We start from the raw sequence: 17,786 nt of genomic DNA, 5'->3' as shown, positions 1-17,786 counted from the left end.
AGGGTCTACAAAGCAGTGAAAAAAACCACATTTTGAATAACCAAATCCACCATTGCTTTGAGATGCTCTGAGATTTAAGATTGATCACTTCAATTAGCTTGTCAGGGTTTAATCATTATGAACAAGGTACATTGCTGCCAAATTTTGGAATTAAATGAACTGCAAATCTAAACTTTTAACTATAAAAGTAGCTGCCATTTAATTGTACTCTACAGAGATGTATGCCCTTCAGTAGCAGAGTTGACCAGCTCATTCAGAAAAACAAAGCCCAAAGGCAACCCTGATAAATCCTCCAGCTCACTTATTTTACCAATCAGTGTCAACAAATACAGTAGCTAGTCATTATGCAAAAACATACAAACCATTTCACATGAAAGGTTATCAAACATACATTTTGTATCCTCTCACAAAGTCCTTTTTTAAAATCCACAGTGTCAAAGTCAAACATCCAGTTGGTCCAGTATTTAAAGCAAAGCCGTACAAATGAAGGAGTATATTCAGAGTATTTGCAAACTCCCTTTTTGAGTTCTAAGCTAACCACAGTGGTGTTGTCGACATGGTACTAAATATGTTTGCTACTCAAGTATGGCTTCGCTAACAGATGCATTCTTTACTACAAAGTTATGCAAAAAACAAGGCATACTATGACATCAGCACAACTTCCTAAACAATCTCAAAGTGTGCTTTTTATGATGGAACACAACCTCTCTTTTATTGTTCCCAAATGATGTACCTGGAGCCAAGTTAGTTGATGCCAAGAACACGCTGAAAACATTTTTTATCTAACACAACTTCAGGAAAAATCCGGCCATTTATTGTGCCATGAATGAGGGTTAATGGTTTTGGTTGAGTGTTTCAGTAATGCTCTGCTGCTTTGAGTCCTTATATTGTTCCCTCTGCTTCACCGACCAATGAAAAAAAATAATATCGCTTCCTCCTCCTCTTGTGGATCTTTCCGTTCTGTTACTAAGGCAGGTGGATCAATGCCATGGCAACCTGGGCTGGCTAGATGTTAGGAGAAGGTGAGTGTGTGGTTGCCATCTTCCGCTCCTCACTTCGTCAGGGACCAGATGTCTTGGGCAGGTCCTGGTTCTCAGCCAGGTGGAGCTTTTGTCTGAACGCGGTCACATTAAGGATTCACACAAAGGGATGTTGATTTACAAACAAATATGAATCGAGTGTCTGGAGCCATGGGCAATTCCTAAAAATAATATCTGATCATGAAAAGGATACATTGAGGTGCTGAGCTCCTCCAGCTGCAGGAACAGATAACACATGGGTAGAAAAAGAACATGATGTTATACACTAATCAATAACTGTGATCCTATTACATAACCTCTGTGTGAGTCGGGTCGATATTTGATTTAACTCCGAGCATCTGACTACATTGTTTACAAAAGCGACTACTCAACATCCCTTCGTATCCACACAAATGGAAAGTTACTTCACAGCCCAACTGCTCTCATCCACCACAGCAGCTTCAGCTAGCACATCCCCCTGGCAGCAGTATCTGTAATGAGCTGAAGGCTTTTTATCTCACCTCCCTCACACATATCACTGCAGCTTCCCCTCAGAGGCCCAGGCGCCAGTAACTAGGAGCCACACAACAAGCTAACAATAGAAACTCTCTCAAAGCATTCTTGGGCTACACATCCCTGTTTGTGCTGGGTAATATTCAACATTTAAAAAAGTGCTGGGAACTCAGCACAGCATACTACAATTCTAACACTGCTGTATGACTAATCTCACGCCACATCTGTTTTAATGGAAGGTTCACAGCTAAAAGAAGAAAAATAGGTTAAGTGCATACACTATGTTCTATCTCACAAGCTTGACATATTAACACTACAGATGATAAATGCCACACTATTCTGACCCTTGAGGCTTTAAAGGACATGTGACATTCACATTTGGCAGAGAAACTTTTGGATTTTAGCCTTGGCTGACCCTTAACATACACAAAAACCTATATAAAACCCTACAGTACAGATAAAAAAACCCAAAGCGTAATAGTGCCCCTTAAAAAATAACTTTATTTTTTATTGAATAGCATAGTCACCAAATCCACCTTATTGTCATTCTAAATATCTCACAGGTCTAATAAATGTTGTTGCGTTAAGTGAAAGTGAAATACATAGCCTCAAGTATAAAACTAAGAATGAAACCAACTGAACTAGACTTTCAGAGTGCCTTGTGTCCATTTCAGTGGCTTGACCACAACCGCAGAAACACAAATAATAGTGAAACAGTATTTCTTGTAATTTAGTGGGCATTTATGACGCATAAGAAGAGCAGTTTTAAGATACAGAATATTTTAGATCTCATACAGGTTCATGACAAGGTGAAAGTGAGATTATGTGTCTCCTCCTTATCATGACCTTTGTGCTGCTGTGGGCTGTGCTTACGTTACAGAGCAGGTGCTCCAGGTTGTGGTCGGAGGCACACTTCCTCTTGTCCTCTGAAAGCTCCTCCACGTGGCTGTCTAGGCTGAAGTGCAGGCGGGCCAGCTTCTCCTGCATCTCACGCACATGCTCCAGCTGCTCAAAAGAGCACACCTTGCCTAGGAAACCAAACAAGTGCAACCTTTCACAAAGTCATCAGTAGTTAAACAGCACCAGATAGTATAGAAATAGCTCCTCTGAGTACTTTATTTCTGTCTGATTTGTGCAACAAAGCCACTTTTCGACTGGTTTTATTTTCAGTCTGTAACAGAACACTCCCATTGCGACCTCTCTATTGGAGATTATCTTACCAAAGGCCTGTAGTTTGCCTGAGTGGAAGTCGTTGAGAAGATTGAGGAGGCCTCCCTCCATTTCTCTCACATCCGAGACATCTGTGAGAAAGGAGTGCTGCAGGGGGGAGGACTGGACTACTTTACTGGGCCCTGCAGGCTGGGGGGCCCTGGGCTTCTCCTTGTGGGGCCTGAAGAAAACAAATGTGTTCTTACGAAACAGCATTCAAAATACAATCCAGCCTTCAATCGTCTAATCAAGTGATCTGACATTATCTAAATAACCAGTTGGTCAGACATAAAAGTAAAGGATCATTAACAGCAATTGTTTATAAAATCATGGTGTTTTCTGTAGAATGTTTCTGATACGACACAAACCTGGTGATCTTTGGTGGGGCTACGACGACTGTGAACACCTCTTTGGGCTGTCCTGGTGCTCCTATGGATCTCTTGTACTTGCCTCTGTTCTTGGGGGAGGGGGGCTGCGGCAGGCCGAGGGAGAAGGTGGCACTTTTGCTGGCAGGAAGGACGGGAAGTTTGCGAGGGTTGATGGGGGGAGGAGGGGGCTGGGGAAGAGACACCTTTGGGCTCCGCTTCTTGCGCTTGTCTTCCATTAGTGTTTCTCTTTAAGGTTCCCTGCGGTAGGATGGGGGGTGGGTGCACTGCCTGGCTGGTGTGCAGGACGTGCTGAAGCAACAAAGGTAGGAAGTTCAAAAGGCAGCAGTCTTCTCCTCCCTGAGAAAAAATGCCTCTGTGAAATATTCTGCCTGTGCCAAAACTAGCGCTGCAGCTCAGGATTCTCCACTCTGCATGAAAAGGCGTTTAGTGATGCATTAACAGCGCAGCATCCCTAGTTTATCACAACTATATATCTGTCACAGACACATTAAATCCTCAGAGGAAAAAGTATTCATCCTCCTACGTTAATGGGATCGCATTTTTCTTGCTTTTTTATAATGTTTCCCTGGAGTGAAACAGTAGCCTAGCAAGATATTTTTAGAGCAACCTCAAAGTGAATAGACATTAGAGAATATGTGTCAACTCAAGGACACACTGCTGTTTTGAGGACATTTCCCAACATAATAAATCAATTAAGTTAAAATGGTCACAAATCCAAACGAGCTACACTGCAGCAGGCTTATCCCTCACTACAGAGAATAATGCACTGACAGGTAACATGAGTCCTGAGAGGAGTGTACTATACAAATGGAAACAGTGTGCTTCCTTTTAGGCGAATGGCTGAAGGAGAAAATCAATATACTGCATTGTTATTGAGACTTTCCTATGGTAGGATAGTGGAGTTTTAAAAGTCTTATATCTATTTCCACTTAGTGAATGATATTTCAAAACACACATTGAAATAGCAATGCAATACATAGAGATAGGTTAATCTAAAATAAGCTTAAGTTCACAAAAACTCATACATTATTATTATTATTTATCATTTGTTCGCCTCTATGTGCTATGTTATATCAGACTCAACGATATTACTACCTCCAAGGGCCGAGTAAATGCATAATAATTGGCTATGCTTGAAAAACGCTTGGTGCCATTACATTTGAATTTGAATCCTCCTTATAGCTGTTATCTCCTAACACTACGTCAGCCTCCGTTCAAAGTAGAATCCAAAGATGGCCACTACAGTAATACACAAAGGCAACTTTATACGGTGAAATCATTCATTACATGGGTTGTGTCAACCCTGAAGAAAAGCTGCTTGAATAAAAACATGAAAACAGCAGATTTGTACACCATATGGTTGAATTCCGTGTGAGGGAAGACGGGTAAACAGATTTATCGTCCACGAAAATGACACAAATACGACTTACCGAATCAATTACGCACCAGAGAGCAGACCTGCTTGGCACAACGTCACAGTTCTCCTCCCGCCATTTAAAGCTGTTTAAATATAACACATATGAATTAACGTTTATCAACCACAGCGGTGTTGAGTTGTTCCAGCAGGCAGACCCGGTGTGTATATGGGTAGATGTGAACGCGGCATCGATGCGCTCAGCTCGTGCAGAGCTGTTGTCTCTTTATTCGTCTTAAAGGGCCAGTGCCTCCGCAGCCTGCAGCTTAGTGTGTTTACTACACAGGTGCAGCGAACAGCATGATGGGTACTGCTCATCAGCTGATGATACAAACCTCCTATTATCGCCTGGAGGGTTTGCAATAGCATTTGCATTGAAGACACCTGAACATACTACAAACAGGCCACATGGTGACGCAATTGACTGTATAAATGAGCTGTGAATGGGATTTTCACAATAGTATTTTTTTTTTCTATTATTACTTCTTGTTATGGATATATGCTTACTACACTCTCGTTTACATTCAGTTAATACATTTGCAAAACTTTCTTCTACACATTTACAATGTATTTTTATTTTAACTTTAAATGTTATGTCTAAATTTGCTTTGTGGAGCTAAACACTTCTTCTACATTGCTTGGTAGATTAATATTATTATAATATGTATTATTTGGTTATCAATTCAAGTTGGTGTATAAATCTTCATTAATGATCTGATCATCTGAGTCTGCAATGAAGTTAGTCAAAGTAAACTGTTAATGACAAATGTCGATTATTGCAGTGGGGAAGAAGAGATTCTCCATTTCCTAGTACCTCATGTATTGCCGTTAATTAAGAATTTGCCCCAAAGGGTGTTACAATCTAACAGTTTGACAAAAGCCTTTATCCATACAGTTGTAGCTCAGATAAGGGTGATAAAAAGATAATGGAGAAAGGTCACCAGTCAGGACAAGTAAGATCCCTACTGAATACTCAAGGCATTTAAAAAATCTAACCGTATTCCTATTGTGAACAAAAACACTCTTTGAACATTTCAGAGGGTGTTTACAATATTTGCACTAATATGCTTTGTGTTGGGCTTTTACTTGAATTTCAACATGAATGAATTAACTGTGACGCAAACTTGTGTGTTCAGTTCTTGAACTCGAGAGGCCTCTTGTGGTCAGAGTGGACATTTTAGATCCAAAAAATACCAAAGCAAACCTTTTAAGTAATACAAAAATATTTATTTTTATTATGGCAGATCAGAACAAAAAAGTGACACAAAATGCAGTTTGTAGAAAAAATACAGAGCTCTTAGGCATGTTTGTGTTGTTCCAAAGTGAATGTGATGATTAATAACTCAAAGCCTAACTGACTTTCTGGTCTGACGGGCTGTTTGAGTACGAGTATGCCTTTCCTAGGACTATTCGGTCTCTGAGAAGCTTAAAGAAGGCGTAATAGTTGCTGAAGAGAATCAGAGCCAGTGATATCGTCTGATGCCACTTTTCTGAACATATCAGCGAGTAGAGCTGGTAGAATATCATGGCACCTTCCAGGATGATGAGTATGTTCAATATTCGTAAAGGCTTGTTGAAGAAGAACTAAGGGAGGGAGAGAAGGGTCAGTCATCGGATGAGAAAGCAGATATTTTACATGTTGATTTAAGGAATACTCACATAAAAGCGATAATGAGACACGTCTGATGGAACTGCAACATTGTAGTGACCCATGGCCTTATAAACATTCTTATTATGTTTAACCAGGACTCCCTGTGGCCACATGTACTCCTCTGTCCATCTGTACCAAAAGAGACAGAAGAATTAAAATGAAGGTTTTCAATCAAATTACTCAAAAGCCCAGTAAGAAACCATGAGCGGTACATACATGTGCTGAAGGACATTGGAGCAGAGCGAGGGGTCTACTTTCTGCCAGCAGCCCAGGTGCGCTGCAGCTTTGTGAAGCAGGTCACAGTATCGAGGTGGCAACAAGTGCCTCATGAGGATTACTGACGTGCTGACTGACACCAGGATGAACAGCTCGCAGGACCAGCGCTTATCCACATACTGTGTACTCTAAAGGAAAATACATAGGCAGAAAAAGGAGAAACGTTATTAAAGCGGATTGAATTATGACGTTAACTATGATATTATTTCATGCCTCCACGATAAAAAGAGAATCCAAAAATGGAGAAAATTCTTGATGAAATGATTGAGTGCCACGTTCAACAGCAGAAATATACTTAAACATTTACATTCTCATTCATTTGGTTATTTGCTAACTTCTTTCAAACTTTGTTTAAGTGAAAAGCCTTTTAACATGGAGCCCGTTTATTTCTAAATGTATCTAAATTTTCTTTCATTTTTTGGATTCTTTGTTCACTTTGGCGGTATGCGAGAAGAGAAGTAGGGAGATATTGATACAGAAATTATCGTTTGGGGGGCACTCCTTTAAGACAGTTCCTTACCTTGACAAACCAGACAGGTACAAAGGCCACATAGTACGCACTGAGCATCGAGCTGACCAGCACTTCCTTCATCCTCCAGTTGAAGTCCATCTTCAGGTACTCCACCTCCTTACGGATGAGATCCGGGGAGAGGCAGCATGCGTGTGTGGGCATGGCCTGGACGCCATACAGCTGGCTGGTGTGCTGCTTCCATGTCTCCTTCAGCACAGTCAAATAGTCCCTGCCCCGGCCCACGCTGCCCACCTCCTTAGAGCCGATGCTGGCAATTGGGGAGAGTGGACCTGGGCGTCGGAAGTCACAGCTCAGCCGGAAAAAGGGAATATACATCCCAAATCTGCAGAAAACAATAGCTATGGTTCACTTTTTACAATACTTAAAGCACTGGGTAAACACTGCAAATATTCTCACATTGAAGGCTCTGACATTAAAAGAACATAGATATTATGGGTCCAAGTTTGTTTGTTCCATTAGCTAAAAAGTTTTACACACTTATAGGGGGCTGCTCATGCTAAAAATGTTTGAAGGACAGACACTACGGATATCAGGATCCAACCATTGCACAGTTAACAGTCAATGAAGCAAATAACCAAACAGTATTTGAATGGAAGCTTTTGAATAATCTAGGCCTCCTTGTGCTTTCCCTGGTAAAAAACCATATGCCATACTGGTGCGCTAATCCCACCAGCATCTGTCTCCCATTATAGACAATTAAACCAGTTCATCCAAGTTCCTAAGATGTCTTCAAAATAAAAGCATCAAAACTACTTAAATAATAATACATTTCCTATAATCAAAAAACAGCAAGAAAATAAATGTTTGAATATTAAATAATTTAAAGCAATATATAGCTCCAACAAAGTTAAAACAAACGTTTTAGCTAACCGTAAAGCTTGTCAAAAACTTTTGATATTAAGCTGTATTAAATTGAACTCATGTTAAACGGACAAAACAAACGCAGTTACAACACATTTTAACCCGAAATGATTTGGTGTTTTGTTAAGAATTCACAAACATCGCAAGACATTCCGACACCAGAGAAATAACTGTGCAGGTAGAATAGTTACTCAGTACGCCTGTTTACTATTGGTTAAGAGGGCTGCAGAAACAGATTCGAAATCGAGAGAACACACGAGTGCTCGCAGGCCCAAGCAACAGAAGGTCACTTTCTCTGGCTCTGCTGCTTGAACCCCGGAGAAGTTAAGAGATTCGTGGCAGTGTTGAAGATATGCAGCCTCTGTCCTCTGTGGAATCGCCGGCTTTTAGAAAGCTTGTCAGCCAAATCCCCGTAAACACAACTATGACAAGGTGAACTAACGCAGCCATAGAGACTCGTTCATATACAGCAGGTTACAGGGCCGTGCAGAGGCTCCACTAACATGTTATTAATTACAAACAGCGACGAAATGTCATTTAAAGCCCTACTTTGGCAGTTATTTTTGGTGAAAGTAACTCAAAGTAACGCAAAAGTAGTGTAACGCATTACATTTCAGAGACAGTAACAATGTAATGTAACTTATTACTTTAAAAAGACAGTAATAAGTAATATGTACAGTATTACATTTTGGAAGTAACTTGCCCATCACTGATTATATTGTCCTTGTTGGTACTCACGGGTAGCAGAGGAAGAGCAGGCTGAGCACCGAGTAGGTTCTGAAGAGGTAAATGAGCGAGCGACACAGGCTCCAGCCGGTCAGTGTGAGCACAGCAAACCGAGCCATCACGAGAAAAATCGAATGAGGGAAGGATAGTTTCCCACTCTGTGATGCCTGGGGGCGGAGACAGAATAGTCAAATGCATTCATACAAGCAGCTGCGTGGCAGAGTAGCTGAGGCGTTTTCACACTCACACACCAACTTTACAAGACTCTTCTTGCACTATTTTTATTTACTTGCACATCTTGCAAAACATCTCTTGAATACTTTATTTCAATTCAGTTATTTCTGTCACAATTTGTATTGGTTTTATTTGTTTTCTATTGTGTTCTATATATGTTCATGTTGCATTGTTGAAGAAGCCTGGGACAGTAGCTACTGTGCATATAACAAGAAAGCCTTTGAATCTTGAATCTCTCACATCTGTATACAAAATGAGTGTTGTCTGTTTCACTAGCCTAAACTGTGGGGCAGTAATGTGATAGGCATTCCGTAAATTATTAAAAAGGAAAGATGTTACCAATTATCTTGAGATTTTAAATGAAATTGTAAGTTAAAAAAAGTTAATACATGTATTCTTTAAAACTTGAAAGATGTTAAAGACAAAAGGGACAAAAGCCAAGTTCTGAAAAGGAAGAGGCCAAAATACAATTCTTACCTCTTTAACAATTGCTGCTATTAACCTCCTGGCCAGTATGATGATTGTGAACACCAGCATGTTATAATCAATAAGGTGAAAGTTCTGTAAATAAAAACATTGACTCAGGATTAATGCTCACACTTGCAGTATCGTCAATCTGTAAGTACAGTACCGTTTGAGGGGTATGCAAATTTCAAAACAACAGGGATACAGAGAATTTTGGCAGAGGAAACACCTGCGGGCGATAATACCTGATAATAAACATGATCATCAGTCAGTAGCTGACTCACCAGTGATGTGTGTGAGGGAGGGTGTGAAGGGGGGTACCACCACACGGTCTTGTAGATGTTTACGTAATGGACAAAGAGAGCGATGAGGTGGCAGAAGAAAAGGTGGAGCTCGAACAACACATTGCGGTCCACAGATAACTCTGGGATCTTACAGTGCTTCAGAGGGACCACCGTCTGCGCAGCCAGCGGGGGGCTGGACATGCATGTCCCCGAACCATTCCTGCAGACAAAAAAAAGCCCTTTCAGGTATTCGGATTCTGATTTTTATAATAGTGTATATTGTTCTGTTAGAATGGGGATGTAACGGACGAGACGAGAAAAAAAATCCTGCCAATGCTAACTTTCTCAGCGGTGGCTGAGGAGGTAAAGTCATCGTCCACCAACTGGAAGTTCTCTGGTTCGATTGGCAGGAAACCAAACCCTAAATAGCTCTTGATGGCATGACCAACAGCATGTGATTGTGTGTGAATGTCAGTCTCCTGAGCAGGTGGCCCTGTGTATGAATGAATGTACAAATGTGTGAATGCTGATTTGTATATCTAAAAGCAGTTTTAGGGGTAGACTGGTAACGCAAATATAAATGCAGTCCATTTACCACTCTTAACTCTCAAACAGCAGCGGTATATCAGAGCATACCTTGTACGGGATCGCACCCCTGTGACCGGGGAGCTGGTTGAGTGGTTACCATTGCTGACTGAGCCTGGTTCATTGCTGAGTGGAGGTCTGCAGTACGTGGAACGGTTCGCCCCTCTCCTTCCACCAGCCATCGCAGACACACTCACGACACACTTCTCCCAGCGATGCGTCTGGTTTGGTGGTTTCTCTGCTCGTTCTTGTGCCTGTATACAACAAGAGAGCAGGACTAATGTCAAGATCCAGAAAACATGTTATAACAGTTATTGACTAATGGGTGTAATGACTTAATTCAAGCCTGTGATATGTATCACATAGGATATAACTCACTTGCTCAGCGTCAATCAGTTACGTAAGTTTTATTTTGGTCAATGATTGGCTTAGTCATAGCACTTACAATGAAAGGAGTGGTCCAGAGTCATAACAAACAACAAGAACATGCAGGATTAAGAATGTATAGCCAATCCGAAATCGTGCAAAGCCAAGTTGATCTGCTTTAAATAACTTCATCATAAACATGCACCACAAAGTGCTAGCGTTAAGTTTGCACTAGCTGCAAAGCATCTTTTAATATTGTGCAAGTTTATGCGGAAGCTGACATTACAAGCTAGCTAAGTAGCACCACAGTTTGCTCTCTTCCTGGGTCCCATTTCTCACGGGAGCCGTTTGAGTCGGAGACACGAGGCAGGGAGCGCACACAACGTGGACCTGTACAATGAGCCACGGACTCGGATATGTCCGCCAACTCCATGCTTGATTAAATACAAAGATCGAGGCCTAGGCTAACAGTTTGTCTGACTAGCTAGCTAGCTAGCTATCAAACCAAGCCACCAAACAGGACAGACCAGAAGTGCTTACCAGTACAGTCTGCTCTTTGTGTTAGCCGCTGCTCTGTTGCATTGATAACAAGCTACACGCTGTACATTTTCACACAGTGTTTATTGAAGAAGTGGTGTATATTCCAATGGATTTGGCGGAGACAGTCATTGTTGATGTGAATCTGGCCGCTGATAGATGGGGGCGCGGATATATGAGCGACCTGTGGGAGGAGAGACATTTAAAGGGACATTCCGCCAAAAATCACACGTAACCAAGGAAAGGAGAGCAATGGGTTTTCATAATAGGTAATCAGTATTGGGTCAGATTTTATGTAAAACATGCAGGCAGTAAAGCGGGGATTTAATTTTGCAAATATGCTGGCATGAATAGGATATGTTGCTAATAAAACAACAGATTCTAAAATAAGATTAGATTCAACTCAACATGTTCTCTTTTGTGTACATTTTGTGATGTAATCTTTAATTATAGTAACTTCATCTTTCATTATTTGTGTAACCTTACTCCATAATCCCAATTTCATGTATCAGCAACTACCAAACCCATGAAGTAATTAACTAAATGGTATTTAGGTCTCTTACTGTAAATCATGTCTGTAATACTTTTCTTTATACACTAATCAGAATCAAGTGTATTGCCAGGTACCTTTACACATGGAATTTCAGTTGGTGTCTGGTGGTGCAAAAATCAACAATCTAAGAAAATAAATTGAAGTAGGTCAATGTAAACGTGTGCATACAATTCTGCTTGTAGTTCTTTTAGACATGCATTGATTATAGCAGAGCAGATGGCTTGTGAAATCTGAGATGTTTCAATGGCACTAATAAGGTCCCAGCAGAACCCCTTCTGACTCCCAGCTAAACACTAAGCCCCCTCTAAATTCAACCAGACTGAGTTGTGATAAAAAATTAAAAAATAAACTGAAGTATCAACACCTGCTGTGTAGGTGTAAATTCCTGACGAAGGACAGTATATAGTAAGAAATCAGCTTCTCGATACATCTCACTTATAGCATGTGAGAAAGGACAGAATTAAGTCCAAAACAGACAACGTATAGTGGAACAGGATCTACGCATAGAAGATTGATAATTCAAGATAAGATTAAAAGCATAAACACATTTTATATTATATTTACATGTTAGTGCAACCTTCAATAGACAACCCTTTATCTAATGCAGGAATTACTCCTTTGGTTATCGGCTCACATAAAGACAGAAATACAAGTCAAATGTAAAAAAATCTTTATTTTTCAGTTCGTTTGATTTTTTTAAAAAGGCTGTTAAAATGTCATGATTAAAAAATATTGTAAATCTGTACACATTCAATAAAAAAATATGATCGCGGGACATCTTTAAAAAAAAAAACAATAAATAAAAATTACTGAAGAGCAGAGCATTTTCTCAGTGATGGAGAAAGCCCCTTTACACTTCTTAAAACCATACCAGGAAGCACTCAGAGACACTGCAAGGCCTCTGCTCTTTCCAGGGACATTCAGTGGACCTGTTGAAGAAAGAGGTTTTTTTAATAATCAACAGCAAAAGGGCTTAAAAAAAATACCTGGGGATTCTTTTCAACTGACCATAAAGCCTGGTCAACTGGAGTTGAATGAGTAAATTGCACCAACAGTTTTCTTACAACCTAAGAAGAGAAACAGAAATTAGATCTTGGACACATCCGTGCCTACATGCACATTGGATAACAACAGACATGCAAAACTAACATTATGCTACAAAAGTATCATGCAACTCAAGCTGAAGGTTTTTGTCCAACAATGGGATATTTTTAACTCTTTGAGTGCGGATATTTTCATTAATCTACATTCTACAGAAATAATCCAAGATGAACATCGCTAAGTATTGAGTGAAATGAGTGGACCATTATGGGTTTTATTTGAGCAAGAGTTGCATCACAACCATTTCTGATTGTTTTGTACGGCTTATTTTGCTCGGAAATAACTACAGATAGCATATTTTTGTACGTCAATGTTTTTGATATGTTTTGGATGACTTGCATTACTTGATGTTTTGCACAGAAAAAAACAAAAATCTAAAAAATGAGTGTTGGGGTTAGTTTTACCTTCTTGTGGCGATCTTTAGGCTTTTAGAATCCTCTCCTCTGCGATTTTTTTCTTTTATTATAACCAGCCAGCGCGACTTTGCATCAAAGTCAAGTAAGATCCCTGCAAGCTCGATTTGAAATACTGTTGAAATTCAGTTATTTCAAGCGGGCTGAAGATACATTGCTCTTGAGAGCTTGAGTAGATAGACTAACTAAAGGTTAATAACAATACATGTTCAAGCACTAGATCACTCTCAATAAAACATGTATTTGGCAGCACATTATCTCAAGATATGAGCTTTATTTGTATTTTTTGAAGGTGACATTACAAGTGTCATTTAGATAATTTTTGAAAAACAGACGAAGAGGATAAAGCTCATTGTCAAAACACTGCTTTTGTTTTTTGTCAGGCTGACGTGTATACATACAGCTTTTTCAGCGTTGTTGAGAAACCACTGAGGACCACTTTCACAAACTGAAGGCATTCCTTTGGTACAACAAAGGCAAAATACCATGTTTAGATTGATTAAAAAGAACTAGAAACTTTATTGAAACACGCACTGCAGAAAAACATTTTGGGATATATTTAGTATCCTATTTAGCCAAAGGTACACAAGCATTATGCATTTTGGAGACGGCACGGCTTAAAGCATACACATTTGTCCTAAAGTTATGTACAAAATATTGAGTTGGCTGCAGCCTTCCTCACAGCAAGGATCGTTAACCCTACAAGCTTTACAAGAACTATTCGATCAGCATTGATTTTGCAAGTACTATTCCAGACAACAATTGTAAATGGTGGCAAAAATAGAAACATTTTTCATAGTATTTTAGGAGCTGTTAACTTCACACAAGACTAGATTTGTATTGTAGTATAAACAAATATATGACTTGTTTATTATCACAACGGCTCAGGGGTCTTTGAGTTTGTAACGAAATCTAGTTATAGTGAAGTTACATTGAGGCATTAAAAGCATTATGATCATTTTTGTCCAGTCCTTAAGGACTTTTTAAGCCAGCCTAATTGAAAATAATTTATCGCCACAATCATATTTTGTTCAGGAACAATTTACTGAAAGGATAACCATCAAATATCACTAAAATGTTACTCTTTTTTTCCTCTTTGTTAGGGTTATGTCACTAAGACCTGCCAACTACGCAACTGAAAACATTAATGGAAATAGATAAACAATGAAAAGTGTTGTCTCCATGTTTCTCTTCTGGCACGCTATCAAACATCCAACAAATCGTCTCTATCAAGTTTAAAAATAAAAAATAAAATAAACAATATAAAAAAAGGGAACAAACGAGAGGGAAATTACTTTAGAAAAGTTCAGGGTGTTACAATCGGAGACAGTTGCCATAGCAACTCTCTACCAGTAGCCGTTCAGTATCTGCCATAGGGGTGCTCTCTGTACGATCCCTTCGTCTGCCGGGCCGCAGTCGATTTGCCCCCAGCCCCGGCGTTGTTCCATGAGTTGTCCCACCCATCATCTTGAGCTGCAAAGACAGAAATAAGAAACAGAAACCAAACATCAGTGAGGCCGACAGAAAGTCTGATCAGTGCTCCACAAGTGTCTTCAGTGAGTGTGTGATACAAGGACAGACAGAACTATATAATCTTACCATATGGCTCATATGGGGTATCCTGTGCCTCTCCATGTCCGTAATCATAATATTCAGTATCACTATGGGCAGGAAAGAAGTGTCAATACAGTAATCCTATAATTAACATAGTTTGGGTTTAATGGGCAGAAAAGCCAACCAATGCAAGTACTTACGCAGGTGCCGATTGCTGATTATAATAATTATCATATCCTTCATAGGCAGCTTCTGCAAAGGTCTCATCATATGAGGGCTAAAAGAAAAGAAAAAACATTGACAAGTGTGTCACAACAGTTTAGACATTAAACACACTGCAACCAGTGAGATCTGTAGCAGCTATAAATAGGCACCTCACAAGAAAAAGGACTTAAACTACTTACATAGTCCTCATAGCCGTCAGCTTTGGGCTGTGATGAAGCAGGGCCCTGCTGGTGGGACATGGCTGAAGAGGGGAGCATCCTTTGAGCACCTCCTGTTGGGGGCCTAGAGCGGGGAGCTGAGCCTCCTCTGTTAGGCGCACTAGGAGGTCCACCCCTGCCAGCTAGTGCACCTCTATGACCGTTGCCCCTTCCCATTCCTCCCCGTGGTCCACCCCCACGCATTGCTCCTCGAGGTCCCCCACGTGGCATTCCACGGCCCCTGTGGAAAGAAAAAAATGTGATCAACCATAGAAATCTAAAAAGAACTAACGAAACAGAAAGGCTACAGAGAAATGGCAGAATAGTGTCCCCTGTCAGATGATGCTAACATGTGCCATAGTTATTATGATTTAGGCTTCTACCTTGGTCCTCCAGCACCAGGTGGTCCACCTCTGCCTCTTCCTAGGTGACCACCACGCCCCCTGCCACCATCCTGGGATCCGTTCAGGAAGTGGGGATCCATGAAGGGATCATGCTCACCGGGTTCCTAAAGGCAAGACAAAAACAATGAGTTGTCCATGTTATTCCTGTACAGTAGCATAACAAAGAATTGCTTGGACATGTACAATGCAAAAGTTACACGTTTAGAAACCGTAATTATTTCTGGAATTGAGCTGTACCAGGTTCTCTTGATCACATACCGGAATAAGGAATTTCTTGACCTCCTCCATGGCATGAGCCATGCGCATATATGCCTCTGGGATGGGTGCCATCACCTCGATGAACACATGCAGCTCCATGGAAAGGTGAGCATATTTGGCCTCACCACCCTTCCTCAGCTCTTCCTCCTTATTCTTGTCCCTCATGGACCCTTTACCAAGAACTGAAATCTTTGCACCAGTCTCTTCCTGGAGTCTCTTGATTGTGCTGCCTTGGGGTCCCAATAGCTTACCAACAAAGTTGACCTGTAAGAAGGTACAAATGTAACATTGCATTATGATTGGCTAACATTTCCAAAGAAAAGCAGATTACAGTTCATGATGGTAGCTAGTACAATCTACTGTGATTAGGGTTTGGCAGTTAAAGTCAACCCCCTCTTCACAAGTCTATGCCAGTGCAAAATTAATCAAGCAGAAAAAAGTAGGGCACTGGCCGCATGCCTTGACTAATTCTAGGTTGGCAAGCTGGAGGAAAACAGGGTCCTACAATCAGATACTATTTTTTTTGTCCCATCCTTAGCACTCAATAACCACAGCATCTAATTGACAGAAATGAGTTAAAAGCGGAAACTTACCCTAGGGTACTGCTTGGTAGGAATGAGTACCCGCTCTTTCAGTTTGAGATTCTTGTTGGCAAACAGGTCCTGGTAGACTTCCTTCTCTGTTTCTTTCTTGGTTTCCCCTTTCTGGATCCTATCAATCTCTGCAGGAGAAAAGAAAAATATGAAGAGGTCAAGCATGGGGGATTCACAAATGCAATGGCCGACAAGTGATACGCCGAGAAATGCATTGTTCAAAATCATCTCCGCTGTTTGCATCCTCCAAACCCAGTCAAACCTTTGCTCATTTATGTACCATTCGTTTAACCGAAATCAAGCAGATGAAAGATCGAGCACCATAATTTATTTGCAATGTAGGAAACACAACTAAGCTAAAAGTAGCATTTATTATTATGATACATTTACAAGTGCCTAGCAAAAATGGGTCGAGTTGAAGCTAAATGTGGTGTTAACGTGCTCATCGCGGACGTAGACGAGCCCGATATTTTCAACAGAAAACAAATAGCTCTCATTTTGACTGAGTAAAATCCACAAGGATAAATCACAAGTCTGATCCATTTTCAAACAAACGGTGTTGACCCACATCGCTAACAACCAACCACGTGTATTACACCATTGTTCGGGCCTGTGTCGGCTGTTCAAGAGAAAGGAAGCAAGGCCTCAAGCCATGCTACCGTTAGCAGGTCTGAGTGCGTTTCGGAAAATAGAAAATACTTTACCTGCAGAAATAAGTTTCATGGCGTGCGTGAAAGACGAATCCAGGCTATCTTTCTCGGCCAAGAGCTCAGGCAGGTATTTAGTGTCTTCCATTTTGATTTTCTTCTGTGGGCTTGACTCTATGGCGGTCTCAGAAATGCTCATAATAAACTTGCACTGCCAAAATAAATGATCAAAGCGTGGCTAGATTCGCTTGTAACGAAACTGCAGCTAAATAGATAACGCAGTTTCCGAATGCCACCGAATAAATGGTCACGTTGTTGCAAAGCCACCGGTATCTTTCCGTGGCAAGGGGCTTCTCTTCAATGGACAAAGGAGGAATGGCGCAGCTGCATTTCAGTGTGGCGGAGGAAGAAACCGGGAGGAGACAGTGACGTCACCACCAGAGTACAGCGCACAGGGGGAGACTAAATCCAGAGGCTTTTCATCCAGCATTTTGACCCCCTGCGTTTTCATCCTCTTTTTGTTGAGGTTTAAATTAATTTAAGATGCTTATTTCGACAGCCCAATTATATTAAATGCATTCATATTATCACGCATTGATACAAGAAATGATGGACCCATCAAAGCCAGCTTCATGAAAATCAAATGAAGCAAATGTTTCCCCAAAATAACACTGGTAGGCTATCTTATTGGAATATATACACATTTCCGTAATGCTTAACTTTGTTTAACTCTCTTTCTTTAAAAAAAAAATGCAGCCTGCATGCCCAGCTAGGGTGTCT

At 40.6% G+C, this 17,786-nt stretch overlaps 3 protein-coding genes across 6 annotated transcripts; all 3 read right to left on the bottom strand.

Moving 5' to 3' along the window:
• Window positions 1-465: 465 nt before the first annotated feature.
• Window positions 466-4,828, bottom strand: ccdc28b (coiled-coil domain containing 28B). 3 transcript variants are annotated; one of them, XM_063909345.1, is made up of 6 exons: window positions 4,557-4,828; window positions 3,110-3,459; window positions 2,753-2,922; window positions 2,406-2,560; window positions 1,234-1,256; window positions 466-1,114 (listed from the first exon to the last, which is right to left on the bottom strand). In XM_063909345.1, the coding sequence occupies exons 2-6, from the start codon at window positions 3,343-3,345 to the stop codon at window positions 1,060-1,062; spliced, it is 639 nt and encodes a 212-aa protein (XP_063765415.1). In that variant the 5' UTR covers window positions 3,346-3,459; window positions 4,557-4,828; the 3' UTR covers window positions 466-1,059. The 3 variants fall into 3 exon arrangements, with proteins under 3 accessions (XP_063765415.1, XP_063765414.1, XP_063765413.1); XM_063909344.1 differs by having other exon boundaries at window positions 3,110-3,466; window positions 4,561-4,827; XM_063909343.1 differs by having other exon boundaries at window positions 3,110-3,418; window positions 4,561-4,825.
• Window positions 4,829-5,749: 921 nt separating this feature from the next.
• Window positions 5,750-11,245, bottom strand: tmem39b (transmembrane protein 39B). The gene is made up of 9 exons (XM_063909686.1): window positions 11,065-11,245; window positions 10,210-10,412; window positions 9,574-9,793; window positions 9,302-9,385; window positions 8,603-8,757; window positions 6,992-7,325; window positions 6,412-6,599; window positions 6,204-6,324; window positions 5,750-6,128 (listed from the first exon to the last, which is right to left on the bottom strand). Exons 2-9 carry the CDS (start codon window positions 10,338-10,340, stop codon window positions 5,895-5,897), a joined length of 1,467 nt encoding a protein of 488 aa, XP_063765756.1. The 5' UTR covers window positions 10,341-10,412; window positions 11,065-11,245; the 3' UTR covers window positions 5,750-5,894.
• Window positions 11,246-12,267: 1,022 nt separating this feature from the next.
• On the bottom strand, window positions 12,268-17,421 carry khdrbs1a (KH domain containing, RNA binding, signal transduction associated 1a). Of its 2 annotated transcripts, XM_063908654.1 has the most exons (10): window positions 17,064-17,421; window positions 16,360-16,487; window positions 15,767-16,030; window positions 15,488-15,612; window positions 15,087-15,345; window positions 14,883-14,959; window positions 14,728-14,789; window positions 14,424-14,601; window positions 12,623-12,681; window positions 12,268-12,543 (listed from the first exon to the last, which is right to left on the bottom strand). In XM_063908654.1, the coding sequence occupies exons 1-8, from the start codon at window positions 17,203-17,205 to the stop codon at window positions 14,489-14,491; spliced, it is 1,170 nt and encodes a 389-aa protein (XP_063764724.1). In that variant the 5' UTR covers window positions 17,206-17,421; the 3' UTR covers window positions 12,268-12,543; window positions 12,623-12,681; window positions 14,424-14,488. The 2 variants fall into 2 exon arrangements, with proteins under 2 accessions (XP_063764724.1, XP_063764723.1); XM_063908653.1 differs by having other exon boundaries at window positions 12,623-14,601.
• Window positions 17,422-17,786: the final 365 nt, after the last annotated feature.

Source organism: Eleginops maclovinus, chromosome 19, assembly GCF_036324505.1.
Source record: "Eleginops maclovinus isolate JMC-PN-2008 ecotype Puerto Natales chromosome 19, JC_Emac_rtc_rv5, whole genome shotgun sequence".
Lineage (NCBI taxonomy): Eukaryota > Metazoa > Chordata > Actinopteri > Perciformes > Eleginopidae > Eleginops > Eleginops maclovinus.
Note: the sequence above shows the minus strand (reverse complement) of the source record. Positions and strands in the feature narration are given on the sequence as shown.